General features: G+C 35.3%; 1 protein-coding gene across 1 annotated transcript; it reads right to left on the reverse strand.

Moving 5' to 3' along the window:
- Nucleotides 1–244: 244 nt before the first annotated feature.
- Nucleotides 245–21,224, reverse strand: mRpL11 (mitochondrial ribosomal protein L11). Its single transcript, XM_081730873.1, has 3 exons — nt 20,964–21,224; nt 7,802–7,991; nt 245–584 (listed from the first exon to the last, which is right to left on the reverse strand). The coding sequence occupies exons 1-3, from the start codon at nt 21,096–21,098 to the stop codon at nt 319–321; spliced, it is 591 nt and encodes a 196-aa protein (XP_081586999.1). The 5' UTR covers nt 21,099–21,224; the 3' UTR covers nt 245–318.
- Nucleotides 21,225–22,308: the final 1,084 nt, after the last annotated feature.

Raw genomic sequence — 22,308 nt, forward strand, 5'->3', positions numbered from 1 at the left:
TTTGAAAATGTTAGGAAATTTTATGATTTGGTAAAGAAAAGGTCACGAAAAAATCACGAAATTTCACTGTGGAATTTTAGTAGACACCCTGTTATAGCATCGATGAAACTTGACTGATCTATATAGTTATTTAATGAATTCACACCACACATCATCAGATCACATCGAACAATAATAAAATGTTTCAATTAGGAAGCGATTTGTAAGCATATTGAGGTCTCCTACGAAAAGAAAGATATTTGAGTTATTCTACAAAAAAATTACATTTATTACACTTTATTACACTATTTCACAAACTAGTTCATTAGTTCACATATATTATGAAGTTCGCAACATTCGGGCTTCCTTTTTCTCTTGCAGTTCTTTCAACTGTTGCTCAACAACTACTTTTCTTTCTTCCAGAAATTCAGCATATTCGTTTGCATCCAAATCTTTCACAACTTCGATTCCACATGAACGTGCCGAACCTATGAGCATTCTACAAATTATCTCAAGACTAGTGAGTTGTAAAGGCGGGTCCTGCGACTTAATCTTGGCGATTTCATAAATATGTTTTAAACTGATTTTTCCAGCAAATTCACAACCTAAAAATAAATTATATATACATTAAAAATTCAATTTGAAAAATTAGGCATTATCTTTTTTATTATTTTTTTTTTAATATGAAAATAAACACGATACCATTACTATAACCTACTTTGCCTAGTTTATTATTTATAATCATGTTGAAGATACATTAATACCATTATTAGCTGAAGCTCATTTCTAGACAATACACAATAATGTAAAGATGTTCCACACGAGGCAAATGCACTATTTTTTAGGCAACCAAAACGAGCTAATCTCAGAGCAAGCTATAAATTCTAAATAAATAGTACATAATTTAAAAAGCCTTACAAGGTTACAAGGTTATATATATATATATATATATATATATATATATAATAGGGTGGAGCGAAAAAATTTTTTTTCGAAATTCGAATTTGGATAGGGGGCAAAAGTTGCATCATATCGTAGTACTTTACCACAGAAAATTTCAATGCTCTAAAATAATTTTTAGCCGGGGCGCAAGGGGCTTTAAATCTGATATTTTGCAAATCAATTTCCGTTTACTATGTACCCATTTAACAACTGTTCGCTGAAAGTAGATTTACATTGTGGATAGAGGGTAAAAGATGCATCCTTTGTCAATAGATAACGACATGAATCTTTAATTCCCTAAAATTATTTTTAGCCGGGGCGCAATGGTCCTGAAACTTGGGAATAATAAGACGAAAAGTGATTAACTATAAGCATCTTGCGAGTCTGTCATAAAGAAGATTTTTGCTATTTAATAAGACTTCTGATATCCTACAATGAACTTTTGGCAGTATTGTTAATAGTACAATAGTTTGGTTGGTGGTGACAGTGACGTAACTAGGGGGGAACGGGGCTTGTGCCCCGGGCGTCGAATTTGGGGCCGCAAAACTGGGCATATAATTATTTTCACTATAAAGCAAGGAAAGGAGTTTTAGCAAACTAAATATCATAAAAAATACCTCAGAAACTTAACAGGATAACAACGACTCACCAACCTTAGGATCATATCCATACAGTTTATGTTAGCTTCAAAGCTATCTTTTGAGGACATTGTAAACCTTTGCATCGAAAAGAGGCCGTAACGTTAAATTTAGTTCCAGCTGTTTGCGTTTTCATTTAAATTACATCGATTTAAAATATTTGTAAAATGTCCGAGTATAATACTCGAGACGACAGCTTCATTGTTTTTCATAATTAAATATTCTATTCAAAAGCAAAAAATGTTGATTCATTCTACACATATCCACATCCCAATATAATTCCGAAAACATTGCGATTTGCAGTTATTTCGTTAAGACTGTAAGAATGTGTCAAGCATGCTACTCTCAGATTATTTGTCAATCAGTTACAAAGTAGTTTAGTGTTTTATCTTGTACTAAAAATTAAAATATGTAGTACAATTTTTAAATCAAGCTTTATCACTTGTAGAAAGAATGGAATAGGAGAACTACTGTCTGATGCCAATATCAGATATAGTTGCGGAGCCTTTTGGTTTGATTGGTCGGGGGTAGGGGGCGCTAAGGCGAGTTCTTGCCCCGGACGATAACTAGCCCAGTTGTGTCGCTGGGTGGTGAGTAAACAATGATATTCATTATTATTTATATTACTTCGACAAAGAAATTCAAGAAAAGAGAAGGAAGGAAAGTCAAAAAGCGATCTTACGGTGAAGCTTTCAGCCAAAGAGCATTATACTCTACTAGTTACATTATCGAATCTTCAGACTACTTGTCATCTTCGGAAACAAGATAGGAAGGCAATAAAGAACACACTGAAGCTGGAGGAGATCATATTTTAGTTGGAAATATCCTTTGAAGAAGATAAGAGAGCAAGCACAGATTGGATGCACGAAAATGAGAAAATTCGTCCCAACATTAGCAAAAGTGAAGGAAAAAACCGGCGTGACTAGAAGAAAAGTTGCAGCAATTGCTACTGCGGTTTTGGAAGGTTTTAAATATGTGAGTCTAGAGCAGTCGCAAAACATAATTCACAGAAGTAAAATTCAAAGAGAGTTTGTGAAAATGGTATAAGTGTAAGAACTAAGAGACTGTTAATAAAGTGGAACCTCGTGCCATCTATTTTGAATGGAAGAAAGACCAAACGCTCACGATGTCCGGAAGATGAAGATGGAAGAACATTATTCTATCCGTGTAGGAACGGGTAACAAATTTCTCGGCTATGCCGGAAATGCTTTGACCGGATCAGCATCAGCAAAGAATATTGCTAGTTTCATCTGCCGCGAATTCAAGAAAATAATGTGGACCTATCAAATGTGGTAACTATCGGCTGCGATGGCACTAATAATAATGTTAGGTCAAAAGGAGGAGTGATTAAAGTGCTCGAAAACCATTTAGGGAGGTCCTTGCAGTGGTGCATATGCTTATTGCATTTCATTGAACTACCACGTAGTCATTTACTAAAAGAAATCGACGGTATAAGTACTGGCCCTTACACTTTCTCTGGCTCTATTGGTAGATTATTAGTGAATTGTGAAACAAATTCAGTGTACGGCTTCGAAAAGATTTCTTCAGAACCTCCTACACTCCTAAATGTGCGTGATCTCAGTTATGATCAGAGATACTTGTGTGAAATACTCCAATCTGTCATAAGATTAGACTGATAAAAGCCTAGCAGATTAAGAAACCTGGGAAAATTGGGCATGTTCGCTGGTTAACAGTGGCTTACAGACTTTTGCGTCTTTAGGTGTATATATCAATGCCAAATTTCTCAGAGGAGCTCAAAACTCTATCAAAGTTCGTGGTAAAAGTGTGGTTCAACATCAAACTGAAACCTTTTGTCAAATACGGAGCTAAACATTTGTTCCTGACCATAAAACTTTCGCGATGTTTGCAAGAAACATGCAAGACTCCAGTCAATAAAGTAATTTCCAGAAATGCATTCTATGCGAATCCTTAAAACATTTTCATTGCCATGATTGGTGTCGACAGATCAACTACACGAGTCCTTGCTGCTGATAAAATATCCCAATCCAGAAAGCAGTGTAAACCTTCTGAAATTCGTTCCTTCGAAGTGCCAGTATTAAACTTCGAAACTAATAATTACACAGAAATGATAAACTGGAATGAGTGTAATATAACAGAACGCTAATACTGACTCATGAGACACACGAAAAATTGCAAGAAATTCGCGCTTCTGAAAATACATGTGTTGATATCTCTGAGTTCAAATGTCATACGCAAGTAGTGGAAAGATTAGTGAAATTAATTAGTGAAACTTCTTTCAGTATCTGGGGCACGAGAGAGCGATTTCTTTATTCGTTCCAAAATTGACTCGAGAAAATACATGCCTACTTTTGAGACAGTCGCAGTATTTTCCAGGAAGACGTGAACGCTGCTTATGAAAAATTCAATCTAATGTTGGCGGGTGGGTGGGATTGAACTCGACGGCAGCCACCTCTTAGTGAATTTTGGGTTGATGTAGCATGTAACATAGAATATGAACTTCGGTAGCTTTAGAAATTCATCTCGTTGCGACAACGAATCTTAACACCCTCAAATTACAGTCTACTTCAAGCGAAGAGCTGTCTAATAATTACACAAATACACAACAAACATGTATTTATTTACAAAATCTACGAAACTTAAGGCCATGGAGCCCCGGCTAAAAATATTTTAGAGAATTGAAATTTTCTATGGTAAAGTACTACGATATGATGCATCTTTTGCAACATATCCAAATTTGAATTTAATTTTTAAAAAAAAATGGCCTCTTTTCACTTACTTGCATAATCTTTCAAACTTAAGGCCCATTGCGCCCCGGCTAAAAATTATTTTAGAGAATTGAAATTTCCCATGGTAAAGTACTATAATATGATGCAACTTTTGCCCCCTATCCAAAATCGAATTTCGAAAAAAAATTCTTTGGCCTCTTTTCACTCCACCCTAATATATAACAACCGCTATCATGCTTTCGTCTTTGGAACAGACATTAATGAATATGATTTGCATTTAAAAATGTACGTTGAAAAGTATGCTTTTCACATAATGATAACCCTGTTTTAACCCTAGAAAGTCTGTGTTCGCATCTGATACGTGAAGGACTAAAGAAGGAGGGGGGGTTGAAATTTGCTCGCGCTGGTTTTAAGTATATTTCTGAGTATATTTGTTCAATTTGAGTTAAAGTGTTGAACTAAATTTAAGAAAAAAAATCGAGGAATTGTGCTTTTTATTTGTTAAAAAAAAGGCTAAATACAGTGCGTAAAACTGCTTATATATTATACCAAATTTCTTATAATACTATGCAGAAAATCAGTATTATAACTATAGTACTGCAAAATGTCTTGACCCATGGCAAAATTGCGAACTAAAGCTCACTCCCTCGACACATCTATGCGTTCAGCCAATAAGGGTTCAGCTGTTGCTAAGCGTGAGAGCCTTGCAGACGTGGGAGTGGAATTTCTTCAGCCGATAGCACTGCTTGGAACGGAAGACTAGGTGTCAAGTCAATGTGGTATAACACTCGACAAGGTATATGAAAGCCTAAGTATTTATATAAAAAAGAAAAGCAACATTTTTAAAAAGTAGTACAAGTTTTAGATATAAATAAATGAAATTTTTTTAGGGAAAAACAAAAATGGGTAGCATCGCTGATAAAGGGGGGAGGTCAAATTGGCCCGTGCAACATGAATTTTTTTTACAAAAAAATGCAGTATATTCCAGTTGAAAAAACAAAAATGAACCTTTCATCAAAAGAAACAATAACAAAAAACAGAGAGTGCTCAATACATATTAATTCATATAAACTAAATAAAAAAGAACTCGCCGGCAAAACTGATCCCTTCTTGGTCTTTCTAGGGTTAATATGCAATTATTGTGTTATATGTCAGGTAAACATTATATGCTTTATCTCTATTTTTCTTAATCTTAAGCAACTTAAATATGCGTAATTTAAGAAGCAGAATTCGTATCTAAACAAATCTTTTTAATGCAAGTTATACACACTTATCAATTTAGATATACAACTATAATTAATTAAAAAAGAAAAAAGTTGTATCCTAATACTATCAACGAGAAATTTCCTTGTCTCTCTTAGGGTAGGAACATGTCGAAGATACCTCGCGATCGAGGTCGAGGTTTAAGTCGCTACGTCGATGTCTAGGTCGTGATGGATGAAGGGCGCACATAGCGACGAGGTTGCACTCTCGCTGTTAAGTTCTCAATTTAAGGAGAAACACTGCTGTGACACATGTGAAATTATTCCGTCAGTGCATAAAAATCACTGCAAAACCACATTTTGAAATTGAAAGGACCAAACGGTTTATAAATAGGGAGGGACGCGAGACGAAATATGAGAAATGCCAAAGTCTCGTCTCTTGTTTCGCAAAAATATTTGAGTCTAATCTCTTGTTCACCTCTACCAATATTCTAAATCAAAGACTTTTACCTTTTATTCAATTTTCTGTGAAGAAAATGCCCTCTTTTAGCACTCAGGCGAGAAATGGTTTCCCAGTAAAATTTAATAAATAAATAAATCAGGTATGTCTTCAGGTTTCGAGATGGACGGGGTACTAACTGCAGCAAATGAAGTTTCGGCACTGCAATTCCATTATTCGACGTTTCCTCCATATGGATACGTGCCTGTCTTTACAGGTATTTCTTTACCTTATATCAATAACGAATTTAGAAGAAACCCTTTTTATTAATCTCGGAATTTGGGGGGTGGGTGGAGTTTTTAAACATAGATATGATTAACAGTAGCTTTTTTTTTCTTTCTTTAAAAATTCCACAATTTACGGACTTCAGCCCGAAAGCCCCCTCCCTGTGACTGCCACTGCCTTATATAATACTAAGCTACAGTATAATTTTCAAATAAATAACTTATCTGACACTCCCATTTTAGTTGCTATTTCTTCCATTCTCTATTTAAAACGTGCCTATTATGATGTTGTTTTTTGTGTTTCTTATTCCATATTGCTGGAACATTCCTCATTAGTTCTATTAATATGTCTTTCATAATCAAATATAATAGTGCAGCAAAACCTATCGAGCATAGACACACACAATCCTCTGCAGATGAAATTCTAAACAAATGAAGACTTTATTCCGTGTACCGCTTTAGGGAGAGCCAATGAGAACACGAGCCACAGCGATGCTTCCGCTGAACATCGATGTAAAAACAAACTCAGTTGTTCATCATTGCGACCACTAATTCACCCTCGCGGTCGATTTCTAGGTCGCGATGTAGCGGACATCTTCGGCATGCACTTACTCATTTGAATATATAGGTTTGTGCCAGTATCGAGGGTGCGACCGCGACTTAAACCTCGACATCAATCGCGAGGTATCTTCGGCATGTCTCTACCCTTAAGCTAAATGAGTGATCCATAATGATAGGTGATAGTAGATGTTTATGAAATAGGAAATTCTCTTCAAGAGAAAATAAATTTTACTGAGTATTGGTACGCTCGTATTTACTTACGGGCCACAAGGACCCGGCCTTAGTGCAGCATATTAAAAAAAAAACTCTACAATGAGGAATGGTGAGCGGAAACAAGAGGATGTCCATAGCAGATAAATTTAAGGGATATATATATATATATAACAAATAAAACACAGTTCTGACCAGAGCAGAATGAAATATATTAAAAACTATACTTACAATGTTATAGTTTCAAGGACCTAACGTCCTCTTCATCAGACACAAACACTCTTGTGTCTTGTGTTTGTGTCTGATGAAGAGGACGTTAGGTCCTTGAAACTGTAACATTGTAAGTATAGTTTTTAATATATTTCATTCTGCTCTGGTCAGAACTGTGTTTTATTTGTTACTCTACTTATCCAGAGCCATGGAGTTTGTTCATATATATATATATATGTACTGAAAACAATGTTGGTATCACAGCGCGACCGAATTATTTTCTCGTTACAACGCTACTGGCGCTAGAAGGAGTTGAGATTATTGTTTATTGGCTGCCAGAGTAATCCCTATATTTGCTTCTCTACGCCCTGTCCCGTTGCTGGATACTAACAAATAGGTAAGCGCAAAACTTTTTGGGGCCCAGGCCTGTAAAATATCTAAAAACGGGCCTTAGTATTAGTAATATCGGAAATCCATTAAGTTCACGTTAGTACTACTAAAAGCATGCTAAGTATCCAGCTACTCAGATGCCTTTCAAACCATATGAATTTTATAAAATAACGATTTTTCGAAATCCCAATCATGACAATAGAAACACTGATGTAATTATTTTAAATAAACATCTTACCTGGTTGCATCGCTGCTCGTTGTATTCCTGCTGCTTGCTTTAGAAAAAATGTTGCAGGAGGTTGATGAATTACCAATTCATAACTTCTATCCGGGTTTACTGTGATTCTGCATGGGAGTGGAACTCCTTCTTTGATATCTTTGGTTCTTTCATTAAAGTCCTTACAGAAGGCAGCGATATTTATTCCTCTCTGGAATACAATTAATGGCAAATGAAAATAATTTTTTTGATGACTGTAAGGAATACACATTAAATAATCTGAAGGTTATCTTTTATTTCTACGATATCAAAAACCTATGTATTTCTTCTGCTGCATTTCATCAAGACAAACTTCAAAACATGGATACTCTTATGAATATTCAATCAGTGTGTACAACAAGGAGTAAATGTTAACATAGTATATAATTACTGTCAGTATGAGAGAACAAGTTTTATTACACGGTGCACCTAGTTTCTTTCACATCACTTACATACAAACATTTGTATAAATAAAATATGAAATTAAAGTACTAACAAATGACATAAATGAAGTTCTGCACTCAAAACTAAACAACGACCCTAAATAAGCACTATTTGTAGTTTTCAAATAAACTGTTTAGATGCATAGCGTCCTCTTTTTTTTTCCCTAATGATTTTGTAAATGCTGCCAGCCACCAGTTAATAACGCTAAAAGATCTTCGATTACTTTGTAGATCGGACTTGTATGAGATGGGGGGTAGGGAGATGGGGTCAGTGGTATAGGTGACACGGGAGATCCGAAAAAGTGTATTATTTTTTTCTGGTAATCTAATAATACAATTTTTCGGCTCTTTTGGTTCTTTTATATCACTGACCCGCATCCAGGGAAGGGGGCCAGTAATCTAGAACCTTGCCGAAAGGAATGTCTGCGAAGCACTTTACATTCGTCTAAGGAACCAGGACTAGTCATAGATAAAGGTAATTTTAGGTAGAAAATGAGATGCCATGATAATAAATTTCGAAAAATAAAAATCAAAGTTGATTCATACAACCTTTAATCTTAGAAAGATATGTAATTTGTAAACTTATAAATATTTTAAAACATTTTAAAATCGCAAAGCCGTATTAAAAAAAAAAAAAAAGTATATTATGAGATTGGCAACTATGTACTTCAAGAGGACAAATTATGAATATTAAAATTTTCATAGTGTACAAGACTTGTTTTCTTTTCACTGCAAAACTTCATTTACGTTATTTCTACGTACTTCACCTTTTATATTTTTATTTATACAAGTGTTTACATGAATACTCAGGAAACACAGTACTTCATAAAAATAGGCTAAGAGAATGGTTTTTCTTAAATGATACAAACGGGTCAACAAGATATTTACAAATCTTGCATTGAACAACTACTCAAGTATAACACGTAGAAATGGATTGGTATTCTTTTGGTTCCGTATGTTTTTGTAAAAATAAAGAAAATATTTTTAAAATATTATAATAATACTTAAGAAGTTCTCCAAAATCAACTGGGAAATAGGGCCTACCTAACTAACTTCAGATTTTATTTTACCGATTCTCGAAAATCTAGTGGATTTATAATGTCAGTTTCCAGTGTAATATATATAAATATTTTCGACAACTGTTTTGTTATTATTTAGATCTTCCAATAAGTGTTTCAAAAGTCACACGGAAGAAACAAAATGTGGCAACGTCGGGCGTGGTCATCTTTATGCCAGCTTCACTTTTGCTTTGTTGCTGAAACAAAGGCTTGCAAACTGCTTATCGTTGTAGCTAGGCTAGGTTTTAAAAGATATTTTTTCGATGAAGCTCGGATAACACGGAACCTCGGATAATCGGGACTCCGCTGTATATATATTCTTGACCACCTACAGGCCAAGATAAGCAGGTGGTCAACTTACAGAGGTGGCCAAGTTGACAGGTTTTACTGTGTTAAAACACGAGTCAAGTAATATAGGTTTGATTACTTGACCTGTTATGAGTCAAGTAGTGAAGGTTTGATGCTTATACATTAAGCCTAGCTCTGACTTATTGTATCTATTGATATATGTTGAATTTTGACAACACCGAGGTGAAACTTGACTAGTCATATAACTTCAAGCACGGATAGGAGATGTCGTTTACCGTACAATATTTAAGTTTCTTTGCCTTTGTGAAAATGTTCGAAAAATGTATCGCTTTCGTCGCTCATAAGTAGCAGCAATGTGAAGCAGATGTAAATCATCGATTTCTTTGGTTCTTGGTCAATTCATTCATCTTTTCACCTTTTCTAGTTTCTCAAAATGCCATACTACAATCTAATGATCAACGCCTAGGTTTTTTCTTTTTTTCTTTCTTCAACTTCTCGTGTTGTTTTTCCGGATTCTGGAAAGTAAAAATTGGCCATCCTTAATATTATATATAAGGGTTATGTATGCAGGGTTAGCAAAAATCATGCTTTTTATTGAGAAAACCAAAAAACCCGGTATTTTGGGTTTAAACCAGTTTTTTTTTTGGTTTAAATAATTTGCTCTATGTATTTATATTACATATAGACAGAAATAAGTTTGTTTCGCCTTGCTGTTATTATGCAACGACAGGGTTATGCTGGAAGGGGTCTTATAAGCTTAAAGTGGGATCCAAACAGCTTCCCGGCTTACATTCGAGAGAAATTGTCCTCCATATGGACTCGAAACCGGGACTAATTGGCCACAAATGCAATGTGTCTGCCGACTCACTCACGAAGGACTCCTGATAAAAATACGTTGTACTGATCTTTACATACTTGTTAACATAATTGTCAAGAGTTCAGGACAAAAAGATAAATAGTTGCACAAGTGAAACCATTATACAGAATTACATATAAATCGGGAAACTCCCGCGGTAGCCATTGGGAAAATCCTGTTATTACTTTAAATGCAAAGCAAATCCTGTTATTGCTTTGCATGTAAAATCTAAGGTTAACGTATCATAATCAGTACGCTAAAACTGAGGTATTAAATTCCAAATTTTAGTATATAAATATCATTCAATAAAATTAAAACGAAGTCCAATACAAGCTAATGTTGGAAGCTACGTAGGCAGTCGATAAATTTTGCCAATGTCTATCAATACATTTAGGCAACCTTTGCTTCTTTATAAAGCAACAAGCATTCGGGAAAGCAAAAACATACAATTTGGCTTCGTTTCGTATGTTTAGGCTTAACATCTTTATGTAAGACCGAGGTTATAAAGAAGACTTTCCCTTTAAAGTGACATCCAAACCACTACTTGGCTTACACATGAAAGAAGGGTTATGGTTCGACCGAGAATTGAACATGGGACACCTTGATTAAAAGGTGAAAAGGAGATAAAACTAATGCAGATGGTTTGATATGTGGAAACGTCACCATGAAGTTCACACGATTTAAAGCATTTTTCGTTTTTTAAAATTTAAACCAGTTTTTTTTTTTTTTTTTTTTTTTTTTAATAGCTGGTTTAAACCACCTTGGTTTAAATCAGCCAACCCTGTATGTATGTATTAAAAGTCACTGTTTTCGTTTGAGATTTATAAGAAAGAAAATTGATCCTTCTATAGGGTTATTTTGAGTTTGTGAAAGATACCCATGATTGCATAGGATAATGTTTATTATGTGATAGATCATTCCTTAAAACCTGGAGATAAAATCAAGTTATTGAACACAAGAGTATAATGGATCGTTGTTTAAATTGACAAATGTATAAGTTACAAAAACGACCACTAATTTAGGTATGTATGTGTCGAAAGACTACATTGCAAAACAAATATACAATTGCAATCACTTAAGTCATGTACAATACAGAGTTCTTCCTTTTAGCTCGATGTATTTTATGTTTCATTGGATGAGTGTCTTCAAAACTTAACCGTACCATATATAATGGAAATAACAGTACAATAATTATACGAAAAGAAAGCATACTAATTCCAACTGCTTGATTACTAAATAAACCAAATCCTGTCAGGATGGTAGGTGTAAGTTTTTACTCTATTAAGAATTATTATTATTATCATTATCATTTAAGAAGAATTATTAGTAAATAATTCCTATTCTATTAAGAAAAAGGATGTTTACCCAACGTGAAGTGTTAATCATTGAGAGTCAAAACGGTTTTAGCGAGCTCTGTCACCGATAAACACGTACTCTGACTTACAATTCTTTTTTTTTTTTTTTTTTTTTTTCATGTAATACAGTTATCGGTAAACGTTAAATACGTTCGCATTCATGTAATCACTGCTCGAGCATGTACACTTGATACAATCTTTGATAAATACGAAGGATTTTGGTATTGGGTCGCTTTCTCTCATCTTCGACTTTGTTCAGAGAGATCCTAATCTATTATCGTATTCACTCCTTCTCTACGCCCGAGAAATCTGTGATACAATTCATCGTATTGGTACAGATAAGAGAACAGGATAAATGTATGATGTATGTAACGACCTGAATGTGAAAAAGTACAACAGCTATACTGCATCTTTTAAACTGAAAGTCGTGGAATATGTACAAGACAATCTGAAACGAGCAGCTGCAAAGGAATTTCATGCTGGTGCATACTACGATTCCGAAACGTATTGAAGTTCTGGGATAAAATATGTGAACATTACGGAAACATACATAGTATATTGTATGCTTGATCAGAAATTAACGTAATAAAAGTGAAAAAAACAAAAGAACGAATATGTTAGAAAATAGAATCGTAAACATGTAGTCACTTCTAGAGGGAAAAAAAAAATACAGAATTATGATAACGCGGCGTAAAATATGTTAATACCTTATTTTGTTAAGTATCCACCTAAATTTGCGAGTAAACGAATAGCTCACTGAACCTATCCTTTAGTGTCAGTTATGTGTTTCTGTGCTCTGTGAGAAGATGGCTTGTATTCTCACCAAGTTTTCCAATGGCAACACGGAACTCGCAAGGAACCACGGTCACGAGGTAAGTGCCAACAGTTGGCTCCATCTGTTTCTACTTGTGCTTTTGAGTGGGGACGTAAAGTTAAATCCGGGTCCCCTGAGGTCAATCAATAATAAAATAACTGACTGTGTTGTTCATTTACCTGAGCTTACGCAATACGATGGTTTGGCTTCCTGTCAAAGTTAGTTAAATGACATGGTATCCAATGATGAACCCCCCTTATGTGAACAGTTTGACATTTACGAACACAACAGAGGCTCCAGATGGCGCGGAATTCTCGTGTATAAACAATGGGTTTTAAAGCAGACAAAGAACAGATCTTTAATGTGACTGTGAAATGATCTCGGTTGAAGTAAATGTAACTAAATCAAAGTTAAGTTCTTACAAGGGTTTTCTACTGAGCACATAGGGATACGCTCCTATCTGCCTTAGAAGCCTGTCTCTGACTTTGTTTTAGCAGCAATTCCCAATAGATACCTTTAATTTGTCTATAGGGTGGTTTATATTTATATCAGGCATTACAAAATGTGCTCAAGATTATCAAGTGTTCATGAACACTTCTATTCATGCTTTGGGATTAAAACAATATAACATGTTCAAATTTAGAAAGGAAATAATCTAGATTGCTATTACTTTAGTAACCGGAAATCACAGGGCCTACCGCAATTGAATTTCTTTCCTTCAGGTCATGATTCTTTTAAGTGTTTACTTTTCCTCGGTGAGAAACAATCGTTAATCCGGAAAGAAAACTTTATTTCTCCCCTTAGATTTCTTTTCTTGATGCCTACTACATCACGCATCTGACCTGTTTTTTTGATTATCCTAAAGGATGCTGTGAAAGATTTGTCTCTATGAGGAAAAAAATGAATAATTTACCTAAATTTCCACCTTGGTTCAATGATAAGATTAAGCAACTACTTAAAAATAAGCAAAGTGCATGGAAGTTCTGCAAGCACTTCCCAAGTGAACATACTTATCAGAATTTTTCGAAACTAGGAAGGCAATCAAAATATACCCTAAAGCGAAAAAACAAAGACTATAACAACAATATTACAGTTCAAACTATTGAAATCCGCAAAGCTTCTGGTCAATGATAAACTCTACAAGAAAAACAGCTCGCACACCATCTTAGATTATTTATAACAATAGAACTGCAGCTTGTCATATTAGATCGGAGCTTTTCAATGAATTCTTTAATAGTTCCTTTGCCTCCCCATCTCACCTATCTCCTCCATACATGCTAATATTAATATTGTCACCATGTAGCTCTTGCTTAACAAACTTGCAGTCCTACTTTCTCACGCTATGAATTGTATACTAAACAATACTCAATTAGACATAATATATTTAGATAAAAGCCAAGCATTTGATTCCGTAAATCACTCACTTTTTTATACAAATTATCGAAGAAATTTTAAATATACATGACACATTACTACAGTCCATTGCAAGCTATCTTTCTGAGGGATAAGAACTGAAATCATTCCTGGTGATGCATCCATTTTTCTCTGTCAAAACTGGTTGTTAATGTCCTTCGTCCCTTACTTTTTCTTTTATTCGCATATGACTAGCTGAACCTGCGCTCTTTACACAGCGCATCATTCGCATATGAGCATAAATCACCTTCTCATTCCCCACAACATCTGTACATGTCCCTTTACAGACACAAGTGAAAGACGTATTGATTAAAAAAAAAGTCACGGGGTATCATAAAGGGGAGACTTTTTTTCGATTACTTTTTCTCAATATCTCGCACAGTTTGCAAGATTTGAGCCTACTTCCGGTTGGAGTTTCTAATTCATGTATGACCAGTGTTTTCTTTCTTATTGCATGCAGTATGTAATAAGCAAATACATTACATACACAATTAATTATAATGTCAGTTATATATGGTTTTCATTGGGCAAAACACTCCAAAAATTACGGTCCATCTAAGACTGGAGAAATGGTTATCCTTCCTTTTCTATTATTATTTGGCCATGAAACAAACGCCTGAGACATATGCAACCCCTATATATAACAGTGTGGTGTTGGAATGTATAATGAGTAGGATATGACGCTTTAGTTTTTTGTTTTTTTAATTTCAACACTTCCAATGTACCCGTAAAAATGTAATAAAGAAATAGTGTCCATGTTTTTTAAATATTCAATTAGAACTGGACAATCTACGTGAAATTTGCAATCGATCAGTGAAAACATCATCTTTCTAGAGCCTGTAGTTTCCGAGATCTCATTGTCGAAAGGATTGGCCAGAAACATATAAATGTAGTTTAAAAGAGCTCCAAAGATGGCAGCACAATTCATTCGCATTTATTTCGGAGAATTCTTATTAAAGGCAAAGGCCTTTGAACAATAATTTCAAAGGATAAACTTTATGAAAAATATTTATTTTTTAATTTATTTATTTATTATTAATTAATTAATTTATTTATTTGTTTATTTATTTATTTAAAGTACACTCTTTTAAAAATATTTGTCTTTGTTATAAACGTGAAACCACAAATAACCGTAAATCAAAGGTTTGAAAGCTAAGCTTATAGGTTAGAGCTCGATCGCTCTCAATTAGTACTGTAGCATTTTAATAGATAGAATATTCCCGATCATTTTCAAACAACATTTAGCAACCATCTCCTATTCACTCAGAAATCTCAACAAAACAGATTCCAACAATCTTAAAACTGGTCTCTCAAGATTTGCTCCTTAGTATAAATCTTTGGTATTTTATTTAAATCCTAATGAATCCACGTCTCCCTTACAATTTCCATAAAGAAAAATCGTGTTAAACGCTTTCTGTAGTATAATTGTTCAAAATGTTCCAAGTATGTCAATGTCAATGATCTTAGTATTATATCTGATGATAAACTTGCTTTTAGGAGAGATATTGCTACTATTACAAAATAATGTATGCACATGTTAGGAATGTTATATAGATTTACAGAAATTCAAAATTTGACGGCGCTTAAATATTATAAACCCTTGATTTCTCCTATAGTGGAATATTATTCGTCTATTTGGTCTATAACCTGCCCTACATATCTTTCCAAGTTTAACACTGTTCTCAACTTCTTTTTGGTCATCGTTCGTCACAGAGTTCCAGAGCTACGTAGGTAAGTAACGAAACCATCATGAAAACAATCGACATCTCATCGTACAATACTCGTTCCAAAAATAGCTATTGTTTTGCTTCTGCATAAAATAATAAATGGAAAATTAAACTCTCACTGTCTTCTTCCTACATTTAATTTCAGAGTACCAATTTGTGCAATAATTCTCTATATTCCATCTAGACTTAGAATAGTCCAAAGGCTGCTCAGGTACAGGCTTTCTATTAAGTTGGAACAGGCTTTCAGAGATAGATATCATTATCTCTGAAAAAAATTTCCGATCCGCATTGTGCAAAATTAACTTTTAGCTAAATATTGTTATATAAACACTAAGTAGGGGAGACCGGGATAATAAGAGACACACCCAAAAAATACCCTAAATATAAAATCAAAATATATATATAAAGTAATGGCAACGTTAATACCTTTACTTTCCTAACCCACTTGTACTTACGAACTAATATGAGTTTTCATATTGTTGTCACGTTATGAAACAATACCTTTGAACTAACCAAGTAAGTTCGTGACTGTTTAGAAAGAAAATTTTATTGTGAAAAGTGAGTTACAAATGTGAAAATGACTGCTATGTAACTTTGTGACTAAGATTATGAAGATCGATATGAAATTTTGAAAATTGCTGAAACATTGCATTTCAGGTCAATTGAGGGCATGTCTCTTATTACCCTTTTTAGAAATTTCGAAGGGGTAATAAGAGACAGCTCTTTCTTATTACTCCAGTTCAAATTTAAATTTATTTAGCGCATGTGACGAGTTTAAACTTTTTTTTTTTATGTAGAAAGTAAATAGGAAAATTCCTACTCTGACAGTTTAGTCAGAGCCCGTGCATAAATAGTGACAGTGGAGACTATGCTTTGGATCAACTAATTTCACCATCAACTGGTGAAAGTTTGCCGGAAGAAATTGATCCAACCAGAGCAGAATCTTGCTTAGAAATGTATTACGCTGTGTACTACGATCTTGACTGGTATGCTGGGAGGGTTATTGCTTTTCCAGATAAAGGACCATGCAAGGTTAAATTGTTGAAAAAAGAACTAAGTGGTTTCAATTGGCCTGCCCGTGATGACATTCAAACAGTGCAATTCAAATTTGTGTTTTATGGACCTAACAAACTGGATGAAAATGGACCATTCCAAATTTCCAAGGACAGTTCCAAAAAATTCGTTGTTTATAGCAAAGTGTAACAGGACTTTTGAAACCAAAACAGAAAGATTAAATATGAATGCTCTTCTTTTGGTAGGCTTAAGTGTTTGTAGGACTATTCTTGATATTTGTTAAACTCACGCCTATATGCCAACAGTGCACTATACATTTTTCCTATATCTGTTTAAGTGGCCTAGCCTAAGATAATTAGTAGGACTTACCTATTATAATTATGTTACACTAAAATTTAAATTACATTTATGAGCTTTTTAAATGTTTACTTAAAGTTTCCAAACTCTGTTGTACATTTTCCAAATGTTCGTGTGACTGTACATCGTAAAAGGTTTAATATTTATTTTATATGTTTTGGAAAATGTAGTTTTACATAGGCTTCATTTTACGTAAACTTGGTCACCAATAGGATTAGAATATTTTTAAATGTTCTCTTCCTATATGGTTACAATTTAATATTTGTTCCAGTCCATTTAAGTTAGCTAAAATTACTTTTCAAACGCAGTGTTCTATTTTTTTTTTTTTTCATTCAATGAGAATGTAGTCATTTTTAAAGTACATTTTCGACATTCTCCAGAAAATTTCTTGTCAGCATTGTATTTTATTTGACAGTGTGAGTTTTATCCATGGTATATCTAGATTCCGTACAACTCAATTATACTTTGCTTCAATGGTTTATGATATTTAATACTCAGGCAAATAAATTTTCAGAACGAACTACAGAATTTAATTTTTTAAATCTTGATATTTCGGGAACATATGTACATATTTCAGCTCTGAAAAAAGGCAAATTGTTCAAAATTATCTGAAAATATTTCTTAAAACCCCTACTCATTTTCTATTCTATGTGTATGAGCAGTGAGAGCCCTGTTTCTTATTACTCCTTAGGGGTAATAAGAGACACTGACTTAATCGAAATTTTTCGTAAATGTTTTGGGCATGAAAAAGCAACTGGAAAAATGTGTTACTACATCACCAGGTTTAATTTTTTTAAAGTACAATCACATGTATTTTTTTCTAGGTTCTCAAGAAATCAATGCAAGTGCTAGAATTTCTTTTTCTCTCTTATTACCCCGTTCTCCCCTACTGTATTTGTTATTTTTTTCTTTTATGCATTACTGTTGTTACATTGTTCCCGCTGTTACATGTTTAAGAGCAAAATGGCCAATATACTGTATCTGGAACTGTTATTATAAATAAATAAGTATCCATTTGCGCACGCGCGCATTACACAACAAGCAGACGACTTTTTTTGGCAGGAAAACAGTCCAAATAAGTAGAAAACAAAACATATATTGCAGAAAGCCACATAAAGGAAGTCCCGTAAAGATATTCGTATTATTAATAAGATATTTACACCGTACTTAAGGTAATCAAGCAACTTTAGGATTAATCGGAAGTATTAGAAATCTGAATTATCCTACAAATCCTTCATCACAAGTGTTGCTTTTACTCTGAAAACCCAATATATTTGTGGGTTAAGTCCCGTCAAGACTCGCTGCTATCTGAAAATTTGCAAACTTTACCGGAAGAATTGATGAGGGTAGTTGTTATAGAGTGTGACAGATTTCAAAGACGACTGTGTAACGTATTAGTTTGAAGTGGTGTTGAGTTTGTGCACAATGTACGTAACAAGTGAATTAACTTGTGCCAGATAAACAGCATGATTGATTTGTATTATGAGCAACTGGCAGTAAACCGTACACGTATTTTCCCCACCTAAAATGGACCACAGAAGGCATTTATTCCGAAGTTGGCCGTCCGCAGTTTTTGGCTAAAAGCGTAATAATGGGTTTCTCTGTGTACCGAAGTTTCAAATTTAATTCAAGTAGTATTGCCGAGCAAGCGTCAGCGAGTGAAGGCTGGTTAGAGCCCCGCAGGGCACGTTGTTTTCGTTCTTTATTACAGCTAAATGCGATGGGGGACCTGTGTTCTACAACCTTGTCGCCATCTTGGTTATGTTACTTACCGCTACATTGACAAGTATAACTTTCTCCACGTTTGTTTACAGTTATTTGCTTACCGCATTTTTTACAATATATTTTTAGATTTATTAAGTCAAGACTTTTACGTACTTTTAACGATTATCATCAGCTATGTTTACAAAACAAATGCCTCATTACATTCCCATAATCCTACCAAGAAGTTCCCTCCGTTTGTCAAATAGTTCTGTTTAGAACTGTTTATACAGGGTGTGGCACGTAAAACCGGCCCGTCGTAATATTCTGGTATATTGTGTTTTTGGCAACACTTAAATAATCTACCTTCCTACCAAGAGACGGCATGTCGAGGTCGGGTCGACTTACGTGACCTGCAGCAGTCACGTGCAGCCGCAGCCAGTGAAACTTGTCGAAACCAGTTGAGAAAAAGGCCTCGTTGTGTTAAGCCGGGTGAGTGTCAGTGTGTGATAATGCCGTATTCGATACCCGAGCGTGTTGCCATTGTTGAAGGGTTCATTCTCACTGGATCTTTTGTGAAAACAAAGAATTTGTTTCGGGAGAAATTTCCAGGACGTTCTGTGCCAGCAAAAAGCACCATTCAGGAATTGATTGAAAAATGGCGGCGTACAGGATCGGTCCAAAATGCTCCCAGGAACAGACGACCTGAATTAAAGATGCAGGTGGAAGAGATAATGACAAGAAGTCCTCGAAAGTCAACCAGGAGATTGAGTCAACAGGTTCATGCGAGTGAGAGAAGTTGCAGACGTGTTTTAAGGGGACTGAAGTTAAAACCGTACCGGATAAGTATTGTGCAAGAACTGAAGGAGCCTGACCTGCAGAAGAGGGTGCATTTCTGTTCATGGCTGTTGAGCAATGTTGCCAGTGGTTTCTTGGATCCACTAATGCTCATCATGAGTGACGAGGCGTGGTTCCACCTGTCTGGGTACGTAAATTCCCAAAACAACCGGTATTGGTCGACAGAAAATCCACACGCAATCCACCAGGTACCCTTGCATGATGAGAAGATTGGTGTTTGGTGTACCATTTCCGCCACACGCGTTATTGGGCCCATATTCTTTGAGACGACAGTGAACAGTGACGTGTATATGGGAATCCTGGAGGAGTTTTATACACACTTGACCAAAGAGGAGCGTCAGTTATGTTACTTTCAGCAGGACGGTGCAACATGCCACACATCAGCTGCATCATTGTCCCTTGTGCATGAGATGTTTACACCAGACAGGACAATCAGCAAAGGCTTGTGGCCTCCTCGGTCACCAGACTTGTCCACGTGTGACTTTTACTTATGGGGACTGTTAAAGGGAAGAGTATACGAAACAAAACCACACACAATTGAAGAACTCAAGACCAGGATCCACGATGTCACCAATAGCATTACAACACAAGAACTGACAAGGGTATATATGAATCTCCTCAATCGTGCTCACATGTGTGTTGAAGTGGGCGGAGGACACTTTCAGCACCTGCTGTGAAGGTGAGTAGTCATATTCAATACATTACATTTCAATTATGTGTTGTAGTTAATAATATTCAATACATTACATTTCATTTTATGTGTTCACTTTACGGGCCGGTTTTACGTGCCGCACCCTGTATAAGAAAAGAAAAAAAGAAACACAACTTTCACTCTCCTTATACTTTATCAAGCACACAAACAAATTATTCATCTCTTCCCGGTAAATTTCAAAAATTTTGCTAGAAACGGACAACTAACTTTGGAACCCCCACACAACTTAAGAATATGGATTAAGCTCTGATACCCCCTTCCCCCGAACAAACCAATGTACTAAGGTAAGTGAACGAAACATCATATTCACATAATTATTAAAATTCTGAGAAGCTGGCGTAACTATACTCGCAAGAAATCATGTGTGTTTCCTTATTATCAATCTGTACCAAACTGCACAACCTCAAAGTTAACAAGGGTGCAGAATGCTTTAGGAAGTTATTTAAACGTGAATATATATTTCTTAAAACTTATCAGTTTATTGTAAATCTCCACAACACATGCGTATCGAACTCAAGAATAAATACCTGTCCGAGGATTGGGCCTAATGGAGGACCGGCCGCAGCCATTCCTGCTGGAATAAGAGCTCTAATTTTCTTTCCATGCTCGATCTTCTCTACAGTTTTTTTCATTGTCTTTAACCTACCAACCGCTCTTGACATTTTTCTCACTTCAAATAACTATCAACGGAGAACTTAATATAATATTTCTAACGATGTGTAAATGTTGATTACAAGTCTTCAATCGCATAATTTATCCTTGCACTATGTTCTATCATCAGCGTTGGAAATTATTAAGATCATAAAAAACGTACAGGAGCATAAAAAATTACCATATTTCAAGTAGAATCATCGTACACAGTTTATATTATTATTATTATCAGTGGCGTATTTAGGGGGAGACTTCCGGGCTTAAGCCCCCCCGAAATCTTACGTATTATAGTAAAGTATATTAAATACATTGCAGAATTTTCACATTTTCAGGGAAAGCCCCCTCCCGAAAGTTAGTGAAGCCCCCCGAAACAAAATCGTAAATACGCCACTGATTATTATTATATAGCGAAGCATCATGTGCAAAACAAAAGCGCTGCGGGCCTCAAAATTTAAGGATCACAAAACAGGTCAAGTAATGAAATATGTAATTTTAACTGAATAACGACATTCTCAAAGTAAAACGTTAATTTGCATTACGTTATACGTTGGCTCAAACTGGTAGAAAGTGAAACCACGGGGTTTAAAAATCCATGAGTGTGCTCTAATTATAACCCTGCCATATATACACTGGCGCAAATCCCGGGGGGTCGAGGGGGACATGTCCCCCCGAATGTTGGACCTGGGGGGACAGTCCCCCCCAATAATCTGACTTAAAAAGTGCTTTTTGGGATAGCTTGATGATTTATGTCCGACTGCCACAAAGGAATGTAAGATGAAATTGATTTCCCTTGACTTTTCCATTTTTAAAAAAGAATCGTAATCTGTAGTGTTTCAAACTGAACTTCGTGCTGTAGTGCGTTTAGTAGTCTCATCAATATGTATTAATTCCACTTCCACTACTTGGGCACAAATTGCAATAAATGCCAGACACTAGCGTGCGCAGGACATTGGGAATGTGGGTGCCAGATCTAAAGTACCACCATATGGAATGTCGACCTCCCCCCCTTTCCCCTAAGAAAAGATAGCATCATTGCATCCGACGCTGCGTCGGCGACGTACGGCACACATCCAAACGGGAAATAATTAACACGTTATCTTTTCTCAGTTTGTAATAATTCTACATAAAAAAAAAGTTTGTATAAAGGGGGTGCCAAGGCACCCATGACACCCACGTTGCGCACGCCTGTGATGCCAGAGGAGGATATGCCCCTCTCCTCAT

Source organism: Thermobia domestica, chromosome 11 (genome assembly GCF_964235325.1).
Source record: "Thermobia domestica chromosome 11, izTheDome1.hap1.1, whole genome shotgun sequence".
NCBI lineage: Eukaryota > Metazoa > Arthropoda > Insecta > Zygentoma > Lepismatidae > Thermobia > Thermobia domestica.

Bases quoted from the DNA above. Each gene is read 5' to 3' on its own strand.
- mRpL11 (XM_081730873.1), bottom strand. From the start codon at position 21,098: ATGTCAAGAGCGGTTGGTAGGTTAAAGACAATGAAAAAAACTGTAGAG. The intron at 7,992-20,963 runs GTATTTATTCTT...ATTGTATTCCAG, and splicing joins TAGGCCCAATCCTCGGACAG to AGAGGAATAAATATCGCTGC. The intron at 585-7,801 runs GTAAGATGTTTA...ATTTATTTTTAG, and splicing joins ACGAGCAGCGATGCAACCAG to GTTGTGAATTTGCTGGAAAA.